Below are 25,563 nucleotides of genomic sequence, written 5' to 3'. Positions count from 1 at the left end.
GACTAGCCACAAGTTATGTTATTTGTCACAAGAAACTCCCGGGGGACTCCCATATGAAAGGGGTGGGGATGCTGCTCGAAAATGTTGAAAAGCGAGACGACGAGCATCCCCGCCACTCTCATATCGGCGTCCTCTCCAGGGAAGAAACTGTCAACTTGTGTTTCCACTTTTTGATGAGTTTAATCCGTTGATAGTCATCGCTTTCGATTCAACGCCATATTGAGTTTGTTTCACCGAATTTCGAAAACTGAGAGCGTCACTCTCGGCCTTCGGTATTCTGTGAAACAGTGAATTCAGAGGGATAGCGGACGAGTTAAGTAATCACGTTAGAAGTTTGTCATAGATTGTAATTTAATATGTATTTTCCTAAAACATTAAAATGCAAGAACTCTAAACACCTGCAGAACTTAGTTTGCTCTTATTGGCTCGAAGATTTGTGACATTTTTGTACAAAGCAATACCTATCGTAAAGGTTGTCTTCAGACAAATTTAAAAAAGTCGGTTATTAAATAGACCCGTTTTAATGTTCTTTAACTATGTACACTTTATAGAGAAGCTTTAGTGTCTCACGCAAAACAGACTTTTTAGACAATACCGTAAACATTCGTTTGGTTTCAATTTTTTCAACTACGAGTTTTCAGACTATATACAAAGGTATATACATTCAAAATCTCTATAGTGATACCATCATTTGTACTTAAAGTACATTTTTGAAACTCTATAATCAGAATCTTTAAAATGAAACTACAATCATTATTTTTGACATCGAATAAAAAAAATCAGCTTAATTTCTGATGGAATGTGATAAACATTTGAAGCACGGTATTTCGCTTGTCCGCTAAGGCTGGTTTTTAATGGCACGGCCGTACCCAGACTTAAGGCATAAACGAGGCAAGATCTTGCTAGAGGGATCTGGGATCATGCCCCCAGAAAATTGTGAAATCTACAAGCTCTGAAACGGCTTTTTTTTCAACATTTTATAATTAAAGTATGTCTTCAAAAAAATCAATCTTGTTCAACTGAGGATTATTTCCAAACTAAACGTATTTTGTTTTTCATTTTGGGTTGAAATCTAGACGAGGCAAGTGCCTCGTCTCGCCTCTTGCTAGTTTCGGCCAAGTAAATGGGCGTAAGCAGAAGCATCAGCATTAGCATTAGCACATAAGAAAAAACAACCAACCTCAGAAGTTCTTCTTATGTTGCCCTCACGTGGCATATGCATAGGCGCAAGAAAACAGGATCATTCGTCCTTCTTGTGCTCATTCTTATTCCCAGCGAGGACAGGATAAAAAGAATAAATGCTGTCTTCGTATGCTTAGGCATGTGCTTATGCCCAGTATAACCAGCCTTTACCTTTACCTAGTGGCTGACGATTACAGTTTCTATCGTTTTAAGCTTGCCAATATAAACCGTACAGGACGCAGTTATTCTTAGTGTCCTTCATCTTCTTTCAGTCAGTAGAAGACTTTGACTGTATGCCTCTTAACACCTGCAAAGCTATTCAACTTTTGCAGCCACTCAGTCCAGGTCATCAGATGTTGTACGTGCGACTGGCTCGTGCTGTCTTTCAAACTCAGGTCCTTCGGCCTAACAACACAAACAGAAGAAAAAGAAACCCCAGTTAGTTACGATCATTTTGTTCGAAAAGCAAAGTATTCGAAGTAAACCAGAAGATAATTCAGTTTAGTATGATGTTGAAGGTCGACTGCAAGGGTTTTGTATCTCTTTAGTCAGTAAGTGGTTGTACATTGTATTGAAGCCTTTGCGGCTTCTGCAGCTGTTATCGTACGACAAACCACCCCGTGTAGCTGGTTGTATCTTTAAGGAGTCCATAACAGCTTCAGCAACAGGATTCCACTCCCGGAGGTCTTGGTCGTTATTACGTATATTTCTTTTAATAAGTGCCATGAAATACAACTTGGGCCTTTAAAATGACTTTTTTTTTATCTTCTACCATAAAGAATGCAGTCAATAAGTTGGCCGGTATGTCGTTGCATATTTTGCAGCATCCCAGGTAAACGATGGAATTGGGTCTGACTGGAGCTTGTTAATTACACTTAATAATGGATTGTAAATAATGAGGACATAAACTTACTTTTATTTTGAAAAATCAAATGTCACGTCGTCACCAATCAACATAAAAGGTGCCCACAGACAAACGTCGGAATAATCGTTAGCTCTCATCCACTTCATGGCTTCGTGAAGTGATTCACTGGCACTTTCCCCACGAACAAGGTGCTCGTAGAAACGACTCATAAAATGCTTTGTTGCACTGTCGCCAATGGCCCACAACGCCACTAACACTGAGCGTGCACCAGATCCTAAGAACGCTCGAGCAATTCCAACAACTCCTTCGGCTCTAATCTGTCCACGTCCACTGTGGCAACAGCTAAGTACTACCAGTTTAGCATGCAGTTGAGCTTGCGAAATATCCGACATTGTCAATAACTAATCTTCTTCTTTCGGGATCAGGTTTCCAGTGCGGAGAGGGGCAAGAGCAATTTCACCTCTTTCGGCATGACCATGTGCAGCAACATGTATCAGATGCACTGAGCTTATCCTTTGGAACACCGCCTGCTTAGTTGCGTGCTGTCCAATCAGAGGCTGAGCACGCAGAAGTTGGCCAATCATCTCTGCTTCCTTTCCTGCATGATACAATCGCGTTATGTCCACAATCTTTCCCTTATAAATGACGCGACCAACGTCAGGATCACCCACTATCAGTTCGTCGGCCTGACTGTGATAGTCTTTTGGACTATTCTGAATGAGCTCCAGTGTTGTCAAAGAAGGAACAATGCGGATCCTGTAACTCTCTGATAGGTACTTGACACTTCCATTACTCAATGTTTCAAATAAGGCTGGGAATGGAACACGGTACAGGGAGCGCTCAGGAACGATAATGATTTCGGGCTCCTCAAGTAAATCAACCACAGGAGCAATGATCATTTTGTAATACAAAGTAAGATTCGGTTCGGAATCTTGAGTATCGTCATCCGCCTCTACAATTCGTAAACTTGCAGGGCTCTCTTCATGAGCAGGACTAGATTTCGGCTGAATACTGTTTAAAGATCGATCTTCGCAATCCTCTTTGGGTAAAATGCCAAAGCCTCTAATGCTTTCCGCACAAATGTCATCCAAAATTTGTATAGATCTATCGTGAACAATGTACTTATTTATTTCTACTTCTCGATAATGTATGACTCCACTTGTTTTAAGAATCCACAGAAACATCTTAGAAGTGGAATACGAAATGTAAAGGCAAGTAGATTGACATTCGTTCCTCATGATCCTTTCTACGCGGCCAAACCATGATTGTGGAATTTGTTCTTCCACACAGTACTGAGTTCTCATTAAGTTAGCCAGGGCTCGTGCCCGACCAAGTTCCACCACATGAAGAGCTTCTGTTGTATTCCCGATGTCACAAAACAGTGTGCAAAGCAGGCGGTAGGTATGTATATGCTCGTCTGAAAATGATATATTAAATTGATCGTGCTCTTTGAGAAAACCACGCAGATCCTCGCGTTTTTTAATGCATGAAATTAGGTATGGAATCGCTTCGAGGATTTTTCCTTCAGCTAATTTCGCCAGTGCAAGCTGACAGTAACAGTTCCCCTCCTGTCTACCGTCATCAATATCTTCACTGATAGAAAGTGCCTTCTGAAGAAGTCCTTCAGCACTGACATATTTACCACGAAATATACAAGACGTTCCTAGCCCTACGTAAGATGTGGCTTCTCCTCTTCTGTCTCCCGTTTTCATTTGGATTGCAAGTGCTTTCTCAAAATATTCTTCGGCCTTATCGTATTCCTCAGCATGTTGAAACACGTTTCCTAAGCATCCATAAACAGTTGCTTCTCCTTTCCTATTACCGATTTCTATTGTTATCGCAAGTTGTTTCTTAAGATATTCTTTAGCCTTGGCATATTGACAAAAATGATCGCACAGTGTTGCCAGACCTCCATACGCGTTTCCTTCTCCTTTTCTATCACCAATTTCCTTTCGTATCGCAAGTGCTTTCTTATAGTATTGTTTAGCTTTGACAAATTCACCAACGCTTTGGAAAAAACATCCCAGTTTAAAATAAGCCGTACTTATTCCTGTTTTGCTACGAGCTTCTATCATCCTCGTAAGTGCTTTCTCAAGATATTCCTTAGCCTTTACCTGGTCTCCACGGATCATAAAGACACTTCCCTGATTTAAATAAGCATTTCCTTCTCCATATTTGTCGCCCGTCTCCATTTGGATCACAAGTGCTTTATTAGAATATTCTTCAGATTTGACATTATCCGCAAGAGAGATAAAAACGTTACTTAGGCCAATGTAACACCTGGCTTCTCCTTTTCTGTCATTGATTTCAATTTTCATCCTAATAGCTTTCTCCAGATATTCCTTAGCCTTTTCATGATCACCAAACTCAAGAAACAGTTGTCCAAGGTAACAATACACATTTGTTTCTCCTTTTCTGTCACCAGTTTCTCTCATGATAATGATTACTTTCTCGTAAAGTTCTTTCGCTTCTTCAAATTTACTTTGACTTTGATAAATTACTGCCAGTTTATAGGTAATATAGCTTTCTGCTGCTTTGATACCACAGTTGCGGGTAGCGAGAAGAAGTTTCTTGCTATACTGTATTGCATTTAAAAAATCTCCAATGTGATAGTACGCTAGGAATAATATATTGTAGACTACAGACAGTGTTTTGAGGACACTGCCCTCCATCACTCCGACTGCTTTGTTATGAAGAAGAAACAAGCACTCCTTGCATAAATCAATGGCTTTTAGACAACGAGAGGTGTTGAAAAGGAAAGTGGCAACAAGTCCACCTATGGCGACGGCCTTTAACACGTGCATGCTGTAACGAAAAAAACGACAGAAATAAACAGAGAATGAAGTTGTATCGTCCTCAAGCAAAATAACAATGCTTTTGTAACATTAAAAGATAAAGCGCAAAGGGAAGAGAAGTCAAACGTTGGGAAATTAAAAAAAAAGTATCAAAACGCGAAAAAATCTCGAGCTTTTCGAAACCCTTCAAAGAAATAAACCCGAAAGATATGACAAGATGTTACGTCAAATATGTAACGGTAATTCCGGGATTCTACTACGCCCACCATTTTTGTATGATGACATCGCATGAAAGTTGCACAGGCCATGTTGCACAAGGCAATTTTTCTTGCAACTTGCAACGCAACAAACGTTAGATTGCCAAATGCCAAAAAAATTCACGTGTAACAACTCATTTTGCAACCTTCAATGTAACAAAAAGTGCGAACGTGTGACACCCCCCTCTGCAACTTGCAATGTTTTTCAGTCGTCATCGTTGCGTTGCAAGTTGCAAGGAAACTTGCCTCGTGAAGCATGGCCTTAGCTCAGAAATGCTAGAAACTGGATCCATTGGAAAAGGATAAAGAGCGCATTCCTTCGAATGATTGGAGCAGTATTCATGATCAGGTGGTGTATCAAAGGAACCGATAAATCCTCGCCCAGATTGGTTTCATTCATTCCTTTAATGCACCTGCCATGATCCGAGAGATCTTGGATTTCTTATCCATAGGCAGGTCGTCCCAAAGGAACGCACCCTCATTAAATTCTTACCAGAAATAGCATTTGAAATAATGTGTTTAATTGAGGCCCAGTTTAAACGTTGAATTTCACATGTGCCGATTCTAATTCAGGAGTTATATGCATGTGACGTAAACAATTAAATTCGGCATATTTGAGTTAAATGCCACTTCTACCGCATCTTTGACTGAGCCAGTCTAATATGCGACATGCGCAGATCAGGAGAAAAAAATGGCGAAATCGGATGCGGCCTTCGTTTCTGTTGTCAATACCCCGCTATTAAATGGGACGTCTAAATCCAGTCGGGGGGGGGGGGGGGGGGGGGCAATTCCCAACACAATATCTTAAATGAAATCTGATTGATGTTCTCACAACTTGCAAAGCAATCATGGGGCGGTAGTCAGCGGATACCTCTAAGGTGCATGAGTAGATCCTCTCATTCTGAACTTGCCAAAACGATTTCAACAACAACATGGCAGTCAGTGGGAGAGCTCGGTTCCTATTTATAGCAGTAAAAGAAGTTTTCTAAGTTGTGTCTTTAAAGCGGCAATCATGTCGCCGGAAAGGTTCTTGTTGATGTGGTGTTTGTTGTGAAATCAAACCATAACGGAAATGGTAATGAAAAAAAAAACGTGGCGGTCGAATTTTCCCGTGTTGGTTGGAGCTATTGTTTCAGCTCTATTGTTTCGAGGTTGTTTGTTGGATTGGTCGTTCTTTGTTTTACGTCATTTGTGAGTCCCACGTGTGTTGAATTTTGCGGTACAATCATTTGCAACTCAGCGCTAAAAAGTCACGCGACATCTCAAAATTCTGCGTTTTTATAATTACGACAAAATTTTGGGTTAAAAACAGTGCATTTTATTTTTTACTACAGATAGTTGCGACCCCTTTACAATCACTGAATCCACGGCATCGTAGTTGTGGTTGCTATAGCTTCCAGTTCGCGGGAAAAGATGGCTTGCTGCATCATCGTCCAAAAACCGCTGACTATCTTGTGAATTGATCGCGTTGCAAGTTGTGAGAACATCGCTACTCGGTCCCAGACCTTGTTTCTATCCCCTCTGTCAAAATCAAATGTCGAATTCAATAATTTGAGTCGACCCAAATAGGAATTTATTGGGCACATGTAAAATGCGACGTTTAAACGGGGCCTAGTTGGTCGCCTAATTGCACTAAACCAGGAGCCCATTACCCAGAGCGTGCAACTTCCGTATATTTGTGCAACAGCGTTTTCACAAGTAAAGTTATTTTTAGCTAAGCCTTTCCCGCGAAATTGCTGCTTTCAATGAAGTCAGCTACTACTTTGCGAGGAAATACTGAAATCATCGCTTGAGATGATATCAGAACACAGGTGGACGAGGTTCTGGAGTTACCTATCAACAGTCTATTACGAAATCACTTGTGATTAGGGCTTTCCACAAGTTGCTCGAGATTTCCAAAAAGTTGCCCGTAATTTTTCAAAAAGTTGCTCAAAAGTTGCTCCAAAAATCCAAAAAAGTTGCTTTTGATTAACGAAGTTGCTCGAAAGATGCCAAAAAAAAATCCAAAACGCTTCTTCTAATCAAGAAAATTTCTCCAAATATATGCTAATTCCATTTGTTGATCTTTGAAGGTATGATTTCTAAGCAGTTGTACAGCTAAAGAAGTATCTAAATAACATTTTAAGGGGAAAATTTGTCAAAAAACAAGGATTTCGTCAACTGAGAAAAGGAGTAAACATATCGATGTCGTCATGTATACTGACGAGTTTTGTAATCTTTTAATGCAGAACGAGCCAGTTGAAACGTGTTAAGATGTTCCTCGAAATTTTTCGGCAAAACTTCGCAAATTTTCAGAAACGTTCGCATGGCCTCTGAACAGCACTCGGATAATCTTCGGAGATCTTCGCTCTAGAAATTGTTCAAAAGGCAACAAGTTGCTCGAGAGGCAAAAAGTTGCTCGAAGGAAACAAGTTGCTCGAAATATGAAAAGTTCTGGAAAGCCCTATTGGCTATCCGAAACCAATTCGCGGAAAAATCATATCTAAAAATAACTTTACTTGTGACAACGCCGTTTCACAGATAGTCTCCCTCGCAGCCGTTTTTTTGTGTCATCACGCAACGCTCCTCCCCACCGTTTGTGGGGAGGAGCGTTGTGTGACGACACTAAAAACGGCTGCGAGGGAGACTATTTCACAGACGAAGTAAGGAAGTTGTATGCTCCAGGTAATGGGCTCCTGGCTAAACGTATTTGCATCAAAAATTCATTTCCTATACTCCACAGAGTCGACCAACCAAAACGGGCTAATCGAGTTGAACGTGGCATGGGTCATTGGCCACCAAAAATAGCCGAAAAACGATTTCAGTAAAATTGAAATATTAACGTAGGATGCCATCTCTTTAAAACCTTGAAGACAAATTGGCTAATTACTTTAAGAATATTGAAAATTGCCTTCATGGGCAAATACGATCAGGCAAGCATATCAGCTACGATTAAATATATAGATTTAGGCAAGCCTAAAAGCGGAGCTCCCCAGTTAATTATTTTGCACTTTATTGAACTCTGAATTCTGGCCATTGTACAACTTTAAGGCTAAGAATTTTTTATTCGTTTTATTCTTTTAATAAATAATAATTAATACAGTCAACTTTCTCTTAACGGACACCTCTATAAGACGGACACCTGGTGTTGGCCCCGTCCCTGCCGTTTTTCAGTCATTTTACTGTAACTGAACTCCCTAGAAGACGGACACCTCTCTAAGACGGACAATTGGAGCCGGTCCCGACGGTGTCCGTTTTAGAGAGAGTTGACTGTATTGTTCCTTATTTCTTTTTTACTGTGTTCGGGGGGGGGGGGGGGGGAGTACTCCCCAAAAATTACTCTGGGGGTTGCCGCTGAGTTGCTGAGACTCTGGACCTGTTTCAGAGACAACAGGTTCAATTTGCGACCCTGTTCCAGTCAAACACTGCAAAGTAGGTACCCTGTTCCAGCAATATCCACAATGGAAATATATGAAGATAGATGAAAGGGGCGGAGTTTCATAGCTATACTTGATAGTGTTCAATCATGATTCTGGGAAAACAATCAACCCTGTTTCAGAGTCAAAAGGGTGATTTGTATACCCTGTTTCAGAGTCAGAGAGGCAAAAAGCATACCCTGTTGAGAGGCACATACCCGTATAGCTCTTGTATGAGAGTGCCATCCCCCCTTCCGGGTACCGTGTACAGCAACACCAAATAAGAGAACAAACAAAATCAATCAAAACGTTATAATTCCACCGACAGCATTAAGAAGTCTGGATGGGAAATTATGTTGCAAAACGGGCAATTATGTTACCTTCGTGTAAAAAAAAGGAGGGAGGAGTAGGGCTGCATGTCCGGGTAGATAGGCATATCACATAGTAAATAAGGCATTTTTGTTGTTGCTTTACCAGCTTTAAAAGAAAGAAAATCACTTAACATTTAGAGTATAAAGGAAATAACAAACATCTACATTTATAATAAGGTTGATTTTAATGTTTTTCATTCACTCATTTATTTATTTTCATTTTCACTATTTGCCTATATTTTAATTTTGAATGGAAATGGCAGAAGTTATAGCTAAGGGTTTAGAGCATATTGCCCAAACCAAGCTAACTCCAAGCAAACCGGAGTGAAAGCTAACCACAAGCAAACTACAGTGGAAGCTAACGCAAGGAAACCGGATGAATAAAGCTAACTGCGAGCAAACAGGGGTGAACCTAACTCCGAAAACAAAGAAGTGACATTCTGTCATTGCACCGAACAGGGTCACCCCATCCCCAACCCACCCCCCCCCCCCAAAAAAAAAAAGAAGATGATAGCACCTTATTTACTTTTACATGTCTTTTGACTCCCCTTCCTCTTAAGGGGTTTCACTTCACTTACAGAAAAAAAAGCAAAAATTCTGGGAAGCTAGAATATTGTTTGTGAGTCTCAAACTCAGTTTTGTTATTTGATTACGCAGAAAAAAATAGAATCATGTTTGCTTGTGTATAAAACTATGCAAGAAAAAATATAACATCAATACTTTGGCTATTCTTTTAAAAATTTGTTGGTATTATTGTCCACATTTTTTGGAGTCATGTTGCCCATTCGTCATGGAGTTCACAAAGTAAGCAAGTGAGTCACAATTTAGGTTGCTACATGGTACCTTATGGATTAGAATATTTCACTTATTTTAAAAACATAGCTGTTCTTATAAATTGTACACAGCATACAGTACATAAGAATGAAATTGGTAATGCATATTGCTTGCAATAACGATTTTAAACTCACCTATACTTTAGAATATTACAGTACCACCAGTTTTAGCATAACCAACCCAAATTCAAATAATTACATTGCTTTGTAACTCCACTACCTCCCCCAAGGTCAACCAAAGATCTTATCATATAATTAGACAACTACATGTAAGTCCTGTGTAGTCGAGGGCTCAAAACATTTGGACACTTGCAGGTCATGTTAACTGGCCAAACAGATTTAAGCTTGGTCATATGTGGTTTCTTACCAGTCAAAACATTGAAAATAGCAATTTTAAACTACCACCATTTCTGCCATTACTGTTTTGGCTGTATATTTTTCAAAAGATCACTTCGTATAACCTTGTTTCATCTAACAAGATGTGAAAGTGACAGGTCAATCAAGAAGTCTTTTTCTGAAGTACACTGTAAATAGGTTAACATTTAAAATATAAATTTTGCTTATTTGCAGCTTCTCTTGTTTTTAATTTACATGTCCCTAGTCTCTTAAAAATAGCATCATGACAACACCCAAACATCGAGCTGGATTTAATCTTTCCTGTTTTCTATTTATGTCCTTGTCCTTGTCTGTTTTTGTGTCTGTGGCTCTGCAAAATCTGCAACTCATGTTAACCCTGAAAAAAAGTCAAATGCCACAGATTAAATTAAAATTGATTAATTGGCATCAATATCAATAATTTATAGGACAAAACACTTAACTCAAGCTTGTTTAACTGAAGCCAAACTACTGGATGCAAAATGATCCATTAGATATTTAACAGAGATGTATCAGCACAGACTATTGTTTTACTGATAACTGAGAAGTCAACTAAATATTTTAATAAACTCAAAGCATCACTGCAAACCCTAACAGCCCCTCTTAATTAAAAGGTTTGGCCTTTAAACAACCCCCCCCCCTCCCTCCCCCTAGCCCTTTTGGAACTTCCATTGACCTTACATGGGATGGATCTGAATATTTGGGTTTTCCTTGGTGTAAGAACCTGTGAAATATTTCTTTGTTTTGGAGCTATTGTTTTCCTGCTCCATGTTGTTTTGAGGTTTTTTGATGCCTTGTTTCACTGGTTCATACACGAGGATGAGCTGGATATCTGCCATAATCACACATTGGAATTTTAAAAGGAGTTTGTGAGGGGAGGTGACATTCAAACCATTTAACCTTCCACAGTGAGGCTAGGTATAGATATTTTCTGGTACAAGATCTAGGCATTTCATGAAAACATACTTTTAGTGAAATATTAATTATTTAAATTGTCTACTAATACATATGTAGTTGTTTTGAATGTAATTGAGGAGAGACAAACTAACTCCCAAATTAGGATTTCAAGTTGGATTTCGAGTTAGGATTTCGAGTTGGATTTCGAGTTGGATTTTCGAGTTGAATTTTACAGTTAGGATTTCGAGTCGAATTTTCGAGTTCAGGATTTCGAGTTGGATTTTTTTTTTGACAAAGCAAAACCCATTACAATTATTGAAAGCTAACCATAAACAGGCTAACCGGAGTGCATAGTGGGCTAACCGAAGTAAATAGTAGGCTAACAGGAGTGTGTAGTAGGCTAACCGCAGTGCATAGTGGGCTAACCAGAGTGTATAGTAGGCTAACCGGAGTGCATAGTAGGCTAACCGGCGTGTATAGTAGGCTAACCGGAGTGTTAAGTACGGTAAGCAACTCGAAAATCCAACTCGAAATCCTAACTCGAAATCCAACTCGAAATCCTAACTCGAAATCTTAACTCGAATTCCAACTCGAAAATATAAGAATATAACACCAGCTAAAAGAAGGATTGACATAAATAATCTATTAAAAACCACCACACCAGCTCTAATTAATAGCCCTGTTTATAAAAATAATTTATAAAAAATTATGTCTTATTTAATGGATCTCATCAAATATAATTAGCCTCTTTCGTTTATACACTCAGTGTAGTGACCCTTCCTTCCTACATGGGATATTTAGCTTTTCTACTTGGGGATTTCTTGTTAACTTACCTGTATAGAAAAAAACATTGCCACATCATAAAAGCTTTTCTCCTAACAGTAATACTTATAAGATTTTCAAAGATACACATTTAACACTGTCATAATGATAGTCAATGTATTAAAGTTTGCATACATAGCTGCATACAGTGTCTAAAATGGCATGGATTACAAGTAGAGCGAACAATTGTGTTTTAGAAAATTACTCAAAATAATTAACTAAGATACAGTCTGTTGCCCAGTTTCCGGCCGGTACCAGTTTCCGGCCAAAAAATACATTCGTCGGTTATTTTCGTAGTTATCTTTTATTTCCGTCCACCGAAGCTTTCCTACAGAAAAAGGAACATTTCCGCTACAAATTGATGGTTCTGGCAGGCTTTTTGGTCAAGAAACGGACGAGCAAGGTCGAGCTTTGTTTACGCGAGTAAACGTTAGGCGACTAATTTTTTGCGCTTTTCACTGCACATCAAAGCTACCGTACATAAACAAAGAGCTCATTTCGTAGGAAACTTTTCGAGAAGCTTCGTAATTTTTTGACAGAATTTAGATTAAAGATGAAAGTGATTAGGGGTTCTGTCATCACAAGCCAGAATTCAGCTGTTTCTGAATTTCAGAAGTCAGAGTTTTAACAAAGATTTGGACTCGCTGTGCCAGTTTCCGGCCACCAAGTAGCACATTGTTCAAAAGCATTTTTATTAAGTGAAATAACTGAATTTTAGTATCTCCTGCTCGAGAAATTTATGAAATGAAAATCTAGCAAAGAGTACAAAAGCGGCTAAAGCAAACATAGCGTGATAAACTACAACATTTATATGTATACACTGCCAATACATCCTTATAAGCGAAAGAAAAGGTTACGGGTCATTGACGAGAAAATATTCCATAAAACAGCAGGCGAGAAAGCAAATTCGAATAAACTGATATTGAAATTTACTTTTCGTTTGCCAAGAGACTTACAAGTCGGTTTAAGTCGAGCGGTTGTAGGGAAAAATGTGTTTTAGTTCGACGGCCGGAAACTGGACCACCTGGCCGGAAACTGGGCAACTTACTAGTTCTGCAAAAAATGGCATAATTTCTTTAATACTTGTCGTGCACAGCCAATTTTTGTACATTTTTAAGGTAAGTAAATGAACTGTCTTTGAACAAAAAATGAGTAACTTTCCGTGCATAAACGAGAAGTTATAGCGATTACAAACTAAAGTGGCCGGAAACTGGGCAAGAGACTGTACATGTAATTTTATGTGGAAATAAACTGATTTTTTTTTGTTTCTGCTAAGGTGTGGTAAAAACGGGTCAATTCAACGCAAGAAATTCGCAACGTAACGATCTCTTGGCGTATTCGTCCACGACTCCAAAATAGTTTGTTCAAACAAATTCCAACAGCGAGTAATAAATAGATGACTTAAAAAACTAAAACACTAAGTTTAGCTGGGAGTTTCATTATAAACAATTCAACTTAATATAAAGTTCTGTAAACCAGAACCACTAAACCGAAGCAAATTCACTCATAAAGCATATAATTACAGATTTTCACAAAAAAACATGGACTTAGTGTGTTCAGTAAAGTCAAAGTTTGTTACCTCATATTTGAAGTCGGAGAATGCTTGTCAATTCAGCAGGCAGAGCAGGGCAAAGCTTTCAACCAGCTCATGCCAATTAATCGGAGGCGAAGCGGCCGCAGTTTTTCGTATTATTATCCAACTGCGTAGAACATGTAAGCTTTAAATTATACTCCAGCACCAACGACCTTTGAATTATCTGCGAAGGTCTATTTCAGCCTTTTCCATCCGTGTAGCTATTGACACTTTTTTCCTTCACTTCAGTGAATTGAGTTTAGCTCAATTAATTTCCGAGTTGGTCAACCGCCGAAACGGTAGAAACTCGCTCGCTCGCCAGCTGTTTCGGATCTCCCCGTAAGCCCTTATCGTTTGCCAGAACTTCCATGATGTGTAAAACCTTTAGACGGGGTAGACCAAGAAATATTTACGAAGACATTTCTTTTTCAGCTTACAAACTGTCCGGGTTGTTCACTTTGTCCTTCATGTAAATCTGAACCGACTCACTTGCGCCCGCGGTCCAATAGTAATGCCATCACTTGGTCAGCGGTCAACTTCAAAAAAACACGCGACCTTGACCAGTTCTAAACCTGAGCCCGCGATATGGTCATGTGATACTGGCCAGCGGATACCTTGTTTTGACAGCTGTCAATTGACCATAAAATGGATGTCCAATATCAAAGATCTTAGTCGTTGACCTCACTCATTTCTGGTTAACCAAGGAGGCAGAAGATTGTCTTCCCCCCGCTTGGGTTGCCTTGGGACTCCCCTCCCCCTCCCCAAGAGTCTGTACGCGCGGCGGGCGGGCGGGCGTACGCACCAAATTTTTCCGGCCTCCTGGGTTTACAAAAATTCTCATGTACCCGCATTACCCATGGTGCTCCGCGGGCGCGCTGGCGCGCGCGGGGCTTCCGCTATTATCTGGTTATCAAATACCAGGGCCGTAAAAAAAAAATAATAATACATAACTAAAAAAACAGTTGCCTCCGCCAGGAAAACTTGACCCCGCAGACAAAACTGAATCCTAGGTAAGGCCCTGAATACCTACGTTCCTGTTGTGACTGGGTTACATTTTAACATGGTGCATAATTTATCAGGTTTTGGACGTATATTTGACGTAATATATTAAACACAAGAGACAGTGTTTCATCGGGATATCCAAACACCGAGAAGAGCGTTGAAAATACGACGCGCAGCGGAGTATTTTCGACCAAATTCGAGGTGTTTGGATAGCCGATGAAACACTGTCTCGAGTGTTTGATATATTGTCTCAATCGAAACAAAAACTACGGAGTAAACGGAGAAATAAAATTATAAAAATCTATGCTTATTAAGACCAGGTATCCCAACCTCCTTCACAGTTATAATTTCCTTGTTTTAAATTGATGAATTATTTATGAGTTTGAAAAGTCTCCTTCAAAAGCGTTTAGACAACAAAGGTGCATTCTAGTTGACGTTGTGTGACAAAACATTATCAAATCGAAAGCAACAGTATCAAAACTCTCAACAACCAGAACCTCTAGTTTTTTGGCAAAATAACTCAAGGCCGGTGCGTCTCCAACGTATTAGCCAAAAGTATGAGGACGAATATTCTTTCCGATCTTCATGGTCTCGTTAAATGAAGAGGGAATGAAAAAATGACCGCTTATTACTGTTATTATTTTTGTCCCAGCGGATGTTCGTGTGGCACTTAAGTTTGCTATTGGTACGAGAGCTCAGCAATATAGTAAAGTTGTATTGGATTTTTACAATCCTTCAATAAAATTAACATGGATTTGCTCCAAGTTGACCGTTCAGAAATTCAAACACGCAAAGAGAGCAATAGGGTAAGACACGATCGTTTTATTGTGGCATCGTGGTTGTCACGAGATTTATACAATGATCAAACCGATTGACGCACAAGGAAGTGAATACTCGCTAGTCCCCGTGTCTCTGTTCATAACCATGGACCAAATTTAATGACATTAGTTTTAGTTCTAAGCAGAACCTAAGAAGAACTGAAGCTTGCAAAGGAGGACAGTAAACGGCTTAAAATACGACACTTTATCTTCACAAAATGATAAATAACAAACTACGAAGTTTTTCGTACACAATAGCAAATAACCGGCACGCAATGCATGCAAAGGCGGTGACGTTTCAGTATAGCAAGTCAGTATGTTTGAAGCCCAGACAGACTGGGAATAGACCTTTTGGGCTTTGTTTGTTTGTTGTCCCATTTCTGACTATGTGATGTTACCCTTGAGAATTACTTCACGATATTCAGAGAGTTAAAAGGAAATTCTCTAGGGAGCATCGTGTGATTTGTGATGGGCAATTGACACACAAAGCTAAAAAGGTCTATTGTTGTGAGTGAAAATGTGAGCCCAAAAAGCAAAAGATATCCAAGTAATTAAACACTGAAATAGACATCGTTGATTAAAGTTGATAGTTTAGAGACTGACTCATTTGCTATAAAAGGGGGAAAGGAGTTTGTCAAGTAAATAAAATTTTACAATAATTTCCTTTGGATGGTATTTTTTATTAAGTTGTGCATCCCAAGGTAAGGTTAGTTTCTAACCAATTTAAAAAAAACGCAAATATTGAGCTACTTTGATCACAAAATTGACATTTAAACTTGAACCATGCTAACTAAATGTCTTTCATTGTCACTTTGTTACATGGAATGCAACATAGTATGCAACTGTACTAGAAAGCCAGGAAGCTGTTACAACTTTGGCAGAAAAATACTGTCTTGAAATAATGCATCTTGATTAACTCTTGTTTAAATGCAGCTGATATTTGTCTTCACTGACTATACAATCTGTGATGCAGGATAAGACCAATAAGTCCAAAACATTGTTACTACATTTTAGAGGTAATACGACACTACAAGTGAAGTCCAGCAAGTAAGGTTGATACAGTATCTTGATGTACTCTTGTTTAAATGCTGCTGAAAGTTGTCTACACTGACTGTACAATCTGTGATGCAAGATATACAGTCCAATAAGATATGTTATCATTTGGAGGTGATACACACATACAGTACAAGTGGACTCCAGGAAGTAAAGTTGATACAGTGGTGAGCCAGTGAAGACCTCCGATTGAAGGGTCTTTTCATTGGTGAATCCGGAGATGTTTAACACAGTTTCTTTTCAACTTGAATGTTACCGCTACATGGTTGTTGCTGTGTGTTGTTTCAATATCTGTAGATAATAATGTAGATTGAAAGTGTTGGACATAACATGGCAATCAGTGGATTCTCTGAAGACTGTATCTTGTGCATTTTCTTGTTGTTTTACATTTCTGTTCTGTAAACATAATAAAAGAAAAAAATAATTAAAAATATTAATAATTTTTTAACAATAACTAATACAATGCACGTGCAATATTATGAGGTAACATACATGTATTTATACCGGTAACTTACATATCACGACTACGTGTACATGTAGATGCAGGGATGTCGCTAACGGCCGGCTGCCAGCCAATTTCACCGGTTAAAAGACTACTTATGGTAAATACAGCTGAAATTTCACATGAAAACCAAGACTTAGATAAACTTTTAGTGCTACGAAGGCCATAAAAGCCAACTGGCTTGTTGATGAGCCGGCTTAGTGTTTTCTTAGCAACATCCCTGTTAGATGTCACATCGATCATTATTAACATACATGTGTAATTACATGGACCAGAACAACAAATAACTACATTGTGTACTGTTCGTATACTTACCTAATATGTACAGTTGCAATATGGTGGGTTTGTGACCCAAAGGGTCACAAGGAGGGGTGTGTGACCCAAATGGTCACAAGGGACTCAAAGGAGCCGTTACACAAATTTATTTAGACACCAAGGCTGATGAACTACAACACCTTAAAATGTAACACAAGTAGATACTAAATTCATTTAAATTTTCTTTCTTTCTGAAACACATACTTTACATGTAATTTATGCTTCCTTAAGACCTAATAGTGATCATTACAAATTTCTCCTCACAATGTCAATACTAAATTAAGAGAAGAGGTTAGGAGAATTACACTGTAATAAAATGGTCACCAAAGGGAAATTGCTTTGAACTTTTAACAAATTCTCCAAACAATTGCTATACGAAAATGTATGGAGATCAGTCAGGAGAATTTGTATGTGGATGATGGGGCATAAAAGGTTAATCATTTACTAGTCATTATAGCGTACAAAAATGTACATGTTTCTACTCTTTTTTGGTTGCTATCCACACAGCTTTATGGTCACTAAAGTATGTCTCGAGAACACCAGTTTGGACTCTTGATTCATTTAGATTTGTATAAATGTGATCAATTGTAGTTCTGTTATCAGTGGTAAAGCTTGAAATAAGTTGTTTATATCCATATGTTACAATCATTTGATTATGTATACTGCTGTTTTGTACACCATCATTAAAATCAATGTTAAAATCACCAAGTATTATATGAAAACGTTCTGTTGACATAATGGAATGAAGTTCTCTCAATGCTTGAAGCAAATGTCTCATTGGCACTTTTGGTGATCTATAAATGCCAGCAATAACAACATCTGGCAGACATTCAACTTTAATAATTGTTATTTCAACTCCATGCATATTTTGACATTTAGGATATTCATCATAACACTGAGCTCTGGTATAAACTGCAGTTCCATAGAATGGTCTTTGTGTATGCAACTGCCTATCAAACAATGCATCGTTTCTAAACAAGGAGAAGTCATTAATTTCAAATTCGTCATTTTGGTCAAACACCCACAATCTAGTTTCAACAAAGATATTTATATCTGCTGCCTTAACATTGAAATCATTTTTCACATCTGATATGTGCTTGTGAAGAGAACGTGCATTAAGAAAGACTATCTTGACAAAATTCTCACCAATGTCTGCAAGGGATATTATAGACGGCTGAAGATAAGCTGCTGTTCGCAATCTCTGCATTTCATTCTTAACTTTGTTACTCACAGTTATCTTTTTTTCATTGAGATTCTTTATATGCAATCCATCAATGGTAGTAACTCTGCTTAATGCAACATAATGAATGTGAGGAATAGCTCTTCTTGAAGTAAGATCAACTACAACCTTGGTTTCAGTGTCACCCTGAGAACGGTGAATAGTTTTTCCTGCAGATTGCCGTAAAGGAAATTGTTTTCGAACGATCTGAGCAGCTTTACCTCTTCCTACAAAAAATGTTACACAAACAGGTTTTATTGGTGTCCAACTCTGCTGGATATTATCACTGTAAAGGCTTCTATTTTCATTCCGAGTTTTCTCTCCAACTTTAGCATGATCAAATTCAACCCAAACAATTCCATCAGGACAATCAGAATTTAGCAGACTAATAAATCTCACTAAACCTGCACTACCATTCGTAAGACCATCATCCAATCTGATGTTTTGACAGACCTCAATCCTTTCATTTTCTGCAATTGCAAGACAGGCTGCTAATTGCATAGTTTTTCGTGGATCATCTGGAACCTGTTTCAATAGCCGTGCCTTTAATTCCTCAGACTGAGCACCAATGACACTATCAACTGCCTTGACAATAAATTTTCTGCCAGCTGCAGAATTATAAACTGACTTGTTAAACTCATCAACTCTGTCATTTTGAATGAATAGGTGGGGAGCATGTCTGAGATAGTTCTGATCAGGATCTTCAACGATTCTTGCTCTCAGTATATTCAAGTCATTCTCAGTGTGAATACCCTCACACAGCCGGTTAAGAATTTCTGCAAACTCGCGACTCTCTCTTTGACGCATAATTTCATGTAATTCAAACATCTGAAAATGTTTCTGCCACAGATTAGCTGCTAAAGGAGCATAATCATTCTCCAAATCTTCAAAAACATAGCCATCAAATACTGGTTGAAGTTGAAACAAATCTCCAACTGCTATAATACTCACTCCTCCAAAATCATTATCTGTACCTATGATATCTTGGAGTCTTTTGTTAATTTGAATATTAAACATGGAATTTCCTACCATTGATACTTCATCAATGAAAATTATCTTCAAACCAGCAAATTTACATCTCAAGGAATTCAAACGACTGGCATCAAGCTTCTTATAAATCTTTAAGGACTGGTTTGCTGGCACTGCTAATGCTGTATGGATTGTACTTCCTTGAATATTATAGGCAGCTTTACCAGTCGGAGCAACTAGAATAGCTGTAATTTGATGAAAATCAACACCAGCTCTTGTGTTTAAATATTTGTAAACTGCTTGAAACAGTACTTTAGTCAAGTGAGATTTTCCAACTCCAGCGCCACCAGAAAGAAACAAATAGAAGGGTTCACTGGTTGTCTTCACAAGGTGTAAAACATGGTAGAAAAAATTTAACTGCTCGACATTTAGAGAACGAACAGCTTCCCTATACTCTTCATCTGGCAATTCATCAAATGAGATATTATGTTCATAATTACTAGTAGTACTAGCAGGAATTCCCAGATCTCCAGAAAGATCATAGTTCCCTACTTCTTCTGTGTTGCATACATGTTGACATTCATTTTCTGCAAGGTGACTCAGTTCTACATGTTGTGTGTTTGGAGCTACACAATCCCACATATCATCAGTGCTTTCTATAGTTTGTACATCATCTAATGCTTGCTCTAGTTGTTCACTACATGGTGCATACTGAGCCATTTGGTCATTTATCTGTTTTTTCAATATCTGACACCTCTCCATGTAATTCTCACAGTCTCCTAGCAAATCAGTATTTTCATCTCTCCAAGCAGTAAATAACATTAGCAGCTCACGATAGTGCTTTTCAGGATGACTTTCTCTATTAAACCATACACTTCTTATTACCCTAGCTTTTGACCGCTTCTGAGGTTCTTTTTTGCCCTTCTTTGATGTCAGCTCATTGCTACATGTATCAGTAATGTCTTTACCAACATCATCTTCATTGTTATCATCATCAAATATTTCTAATGGCAAACCATCAACATCAGTATTTTTGGATTTTTGTAGATTTTTAAGGTTTGAATTCCTATTGTCATACCAAGCGGCCCAATCAGCTAATGTCACATTCTCTAGACAAGATGGCCTTTTAGTATACCTTTTTATCAAGCCACCTGATTCAATATCTTCAGACTCATCTTCTAGCTGCTGTATGTCATCCATCGATTTCAAAAGACACACTCTTTCATCTGGTAAAGCTGTATTGATAAACACCACTTCACGAGAGGAGCGTCGCATTGGTAACTGAAGTACGATATATACCGCCTCTTGTGCACTTATTTCAACATTGTTTAAGAATTTGTTACCGATGTCACGCACTTGCTGTTTAATACTCAAATTTCCTTCTCGAGCTTCCTCACATGCTTTTCTCAAAAGTTCACTCATACCTCTCTGTGCCTTTGATACGTAAGAAACAACATATGTTGCACAAGAGTAGATATCTAGGATAAATTGGACATCCATGTTTGCTCTCCATGCAAGCAAGCAGTGCTTGTTATAATTATTGATTCGAAGTTCGTTTGGCTTTCGTTTCAAAAAAATTGTTGCCCTACTTAGGGAAGATCGAATAGCCAGAATATATTCTTCTTCAGCGACCGCAAGTTCATTAAGAAGTTTTTCAAATGAAATATTCTCTCCTTCCCTCATAGTATTAAGTTTTTCATTGATTTCTTTCCAAGTAGCCTTGTGTTGATTCAAAAGACTTGTATTCTCAATGTCACTTAAAGGATACAATATTTGAGTGCTTTTCATTGGAGGCTGAGGAAAATTAAATCTGCACTGTTTTTGAAACTTCTTTTTACAGGTAAATGAATGTTTATGTTCTTGACGAGAAACTAATTCATCTAGTTCACAGCCACTTGCAGGTTTTGAACAAGAAATGATTTTATCAACAAATTCACAAACTTTTTCGTCTGAATCTTCACCAAACTTTGGTGCACCTTCAATCCATAAAAGCATATGAATGTGTGGCGAGCCACGTTGTTGAAATTCAACTCGATAAAACCAATCTGCTATTTTCCCCAGTGGTGCACAATCACTTTGCAAAAATTTTACAATTAGTTGCTGAACTTGGAAATCAAAATGCCTTGCACATGTGACGGGATCACTTTGAATTAACCTTGACTTTTCCTCCCATGACAAGGCATTTAATTCATCATCTCTGTATACTTGGTGATCAATTAATTCACCTAACATTCTTAACAGATGATTCCACTTTGTTTCAGCTGCAGAAAAGCTACAAAAAAGTGTCGCAGATCCAAGTTGCCTTATCATGGCAAATAGATCTCTCTTAGACTTCTCAAAGTATGGTGGGGAACCACGAAGAGCTCTTAGAAATCGGTACCCTTCATTCAAATGAACTAATTTGTCTAAAGCACCTTCTTTTTTTAACTCGCCTGCTGTTAGTCTCTTTCCATTTGTTTTATGCTTTCGCAATGCAATCTGGCACTTGCCTAAAATTATTTTCATTTGCAGCTTTTTCAGTTTAAAGAAAATATTTTCCATACACTGAGCAACTCTACGATCAGAACGCCTTAACTCTGATTTGCAAATGTCACTATAATACACAGGTACATTTCTTTCCTTATTATCTGCTCTTGCGTGACCACAGAATATACCAGGATATGCTAGCTCTTCGCAATATTGGTCTTTGAAAATACTAATTGGATGATTGCTTTCACCTGGTGCAAAGTTCAAAACCTTTTCACGTTCACAATCTTCTACAAAGTCCGGGGATGTTAACATTGTGTCCAAAGTACCAGCACACATTTCAGATTCATCCACTTCATTCCAAGGGTCATTTACCTCCATTTCAGTTGGACAGGAATCCTTACAAAGATCTCTACTAGATAAATGCACATCTGTTGCACTAGATAAGCACCTTGATACATTCAAAGTTACTGGTATACCTACTAACGCTTTAAGAGAAATAGTGTTTGCTAATCCATACCCTTTCAAACATGTTTCTACAAGAACAACATTTTTGGGATCAAGCATTTTATATCTGAACAGTTTGACCACAACGGAAGTACTTACATTAGCTGTTGCTTCACTGAATTGAGAGGATGCATCATCTTCCATTGGTGGTAGATCATGTACAATGGCCATGTGTTCACTAAAAAGTGATTGCTCTTTTTCCCAGGCACTACACAAAGAACAAAAGAAAACCACTTCATTACTATTACAGTCATTTTTATGAAAAAATGGAATATAGTTACTCTCCTCACAACACTCAGTATCAGTTTCTACTCCATGATCATACAAAAGATGATTTTCTAAATTCATTGAGTCTATTAAAACTTGTTCACAGTCAAGGCAAATAAAAACTTTACCAAATTGAAATGAAAGCAATCGACTGTGTTCTGAAAAAGATTGCACAGTGGTATTCAGTGACTTAATTGAAGCTATAGGTGTATTGTTTTCTGTAAGGTTGCTTGAACTGCTGCAAGCACTATCATTTGACATGTCATTTTCATTAGACCCTGCAAACAAACCATTCCAATCTGGGTCCAGTTTGATACTTTCTTTCTTGTAAAGTGCACCATTTTCAGTCAACCACTTAGCTGCTTCAAAAACTTTGGATGGTCTTATGTTTTGAGACAGGACATAGTTCTTGTATTTTAATTTTCTCTTAAGCTGCACTTTGATAGTGTCTGTTTCAGTTGATAGTCTTGGTAAGATATTCACAGTATTAACAACATCAGCAGGAACATTCACTATGTTGCCATGAATTTTATATTGCTTTCCCCTAGCTGCTTCGTGTATCTTTTGAAAGATCAATCGTGGTGATACAAGCCTCCACTCTAGTTCTGTTAAGTCTAAATGGTCAGGTTTATGTGGAAAACTCATTTTATTCTGGACTGCACATGGAGGCACTTTATTCTGCTTCAGGTGATTATAACATGTATGACAAACCCATTGAGCTGTACAACACTGTTCATCTTTTCTTATGCATCTTAATACAGCTTCGTTATTAAGTTTTAGTACAGTATCAGTTCTGACAAGACTATGTTTGTACCATAACTGCTCACAACATGTGCAAACAAACGTTGGCCCTGAAGCAACCAGTTCACGAAAAATAACAACCAATTCATCACAAGATTTTTGTGTTTTGTCATTATCACAACCCTTTTTGGCCTTGTAAGCTTCTCTTCTTTTAATCGACCTCTCCTCTTTTTGTTGTTTAGTTTCAGTTTCCTTTACTCTTTGTTTTAATTCCCTTTTTGTCTTTAATCTTTTTTCTCGTTGCTCTTTGGTTTCAGTTTCCTTGCTTTTCCTATATCGTTCTCTTCTCTCTTGCAACCTATTTTCTCTCTCCTGTTTGGTTTCAGTTTCCTTGCTTTTCCTATATCGTTCTCTTCTCTCTTTCAACCTATTTTCTCTCTGCTGTTCGGTTTCAGTTTCTCGTCTTTTTCTCATTAGTTCTCGATGCTTCTTTAATTTATCCTCTCTTTGTTCTTTGCTCTCAATTTTCTTTTTTTTAATTCTTTGTTCCTTGGGCTTTCTTAACCTATTTTCTCTCTGCTCTTTGGTTTCAATTGCTTTTTTTCTATCATACTGTTCTCTATACATTTGTGACATATTGTTCCTTTCACCACATGTTTCAGCTTCTTTCCTTGCAGTTTTCTTTTCTCTAAACATCAGCAAGCTTTCTTTGTGTTCTTCTGATTGTGCTTGTTTTCTCTTTCTGCTATTGTTAACTACATTTTCTTTTCTTATGTCTGATTCAAAATTGTGACATTGACTTTGACTGCATGATCCCTGGCACCCTACAGTGTTATCTGTTGTAGAAAATGGTACACTTAGAGCACTAGAACTTGTGTACCTGCAGTTTTGATTAACTGATAAATTTTCAACTTTCATACCCAACACTTCAAATGGCACTACATTCTTTTCTCTGTAGAAGTTTTGCAGATACTGCACCATTTCCTGTACACTAGTAAATTCCAACAGTACTGCTGTTCCATTTGCAGCAATGTTACCATGGATATCTCGTGAATGAGAATCAAAAATTCTATAATTACCTTTGTTGTCAATAATAATAGCAACCGTATTGATTTCAACAGTCAACAGAAAGGCATCATAGTCTTTTATTAACATATTTAGTACATGTTGCAATGGGAAAAAACAGTCTCTTACATCAGACATGTGTAAATCGCCAGCAAAACTGCTGCTAAAATTAATGGAAAAGTTTTCGTCATTTATGGACAATGCAGATGGAATCTCAGATAGCAACAATCTGTCTTTCCCTACTGACTTGCTAATATGAGAATAAAGCACATTGCCTTGAATCAAAACTTCATTTAGCTGATCTCTTGACCACGATGCATTATTTTTACAATTGTAAACAACTGCAGTTAGGCACATCGCTACGCATTGGTTGCTAGCATTTCTTCCAAACAGTGCAACATCACCTTGATTATAGTCAGCCGTGACAGTTTTTGACGAATTCACAACGTAAAAAGGGCCAGGATTCATCTTAACATCATTGGCAAGTCGAATCAACAAGGGAATATAGAAACGATAAAGACAAATTTGTGTAAACCAAAGCCTAGCGTAATAAGCCATTTGCCATGAACGGATTACTCTTTTTAATGTTGGCAGATATATCGCTTCCAGGTAAAACATAAACAACAGCATAGACCAGAATTTCCCTTTCATACGATCCGAGTATTCTTTGGCCTTCAAATGAACGTCATGTAACCCCACTGCTGCTCTATATTGCATTAAAGACACCATAACCTACGGTAGTTAATACACGTTCAAGCAAATAAAACTTAGATAGCTCACCTTTCTATCTTTTGCAATCTCAGCAGTTTTGATAGTAAACTTCTTCTGTACTGATCACGTCTTCAGTTAAGCTCAAATCACAATGTCGCCAGTAGTTAAGATGACAAATATTTCAATTCTGACAGTGTTTATATTGCTTTCAATGGTTATATTCAGTTCAACTTCAGTTATGACAGGACAGGGTCTGACCAAAACAGCTCACCGACACGTAGCGTAGAGCTCGATGCGTAAACCACAATTTATGTAGACCCTCGACCTATCTCGTGTGCGAGTATGTCGATTTAGCTGTATGTGTGCACTACGAGTTCTTTATGTGTTTGTAGGTGAGCGCAAAAATATAACAGCTACAAATCTTGAAGTCAAGGCTTCTCGCTACAAGAAAATACTCACAAGTTCACAATCGCGCGACCAAGATGGCGGACAGGCAAATACAAATACCTCACGTGACCTGTCGCATGTGCTTTGTTACCAATCCTCTCTCCTCTCTCTGTTCT

General features: G+C 38.2%; 2 protein-coding genes and 1 long non-coding RNA gene across 3 annotated transcripts; all 3 read right to left on the bottom strand.

The window, feature by feature from the left end:
* Positions 1-317: 317 nt before the first annotated feature.
* Positions 318-4,651, bottom strand: LOC144661862 (tetratricopeptide repeat protein 28-like). Its single transcript, XM_078522614.1, has 2 exons — positions 2,096-4,651; positions 318-1,587 (listed from the first exon to the last, which is right to left on the bottom strand). Exon 1 carries the CDS (start codon positions 4,480-4,482, stop codon positions 2,449-2,451), a length of 2,034 nt encoding a protein of 677 aa, XP_078378740.1. The 5' UTR covers positions 4,483-4,651; the 3' UTR covers positions 318-1,587; positions 2,096-2,448.
* Positions 4,652-9,027: 4,376 nt separating this feature from the next.
* LOC144644325 (uncharacterized) lies at positions 9,028-13,828 on the bottom strand. The gene is made up of 2 exons (XR_013569092.1): positions 13,372-13,828; positions 9,028-10,431 (listed from the first exon to the last, which is right to left on the bottom strand). It is a non-coding gene; the product is annotated as an uncharacterized LOC144644325 (long non-coding RNA).
* A 2,851-nt stretch (positions 13,829-16,679) lies between these two features.
* LOC144661846 (uncharacterized) lies at positions 16,680-24,758 on the bottom strand. Its single transcript, XM_078522612.1, has 2 exons — positions 22,720-24,758; positions 16,680-22,140 (listed from the first exon to the last, which is right to left on the bottom strand). Exons 1-2 carry the CDS (start codon positions 24,755-24,757, stop codon positions 17,534-17,536), a joined length of 6,645 nt encoding a protein of 2,214 aa, XP_078378738.1. The 5' UTR covers position 24,758; the 3' UTR covers positions 16,680-17,533.
* Between the last annotated feature and the right edge of the window lie 805 nt (positions 24,759-25,563).

This window comes from Oculina patagonica, chromosome 1 (assembly GCF_052425735.1).
Source record: "Oculina patagonica isolate OP01 chromosome 1, crgOcupat, whole genome shotgun sequence".
Taxonomy (NCBI): Eukaryota; Metazoa; Cnidaria; class Anthozoa; order Scleractinia; family Oculinidae; genus Oculina; species Oculina patagonica.
This window is presented reverse-complemented; position numbering and strand designations above follow the sequence as displayed.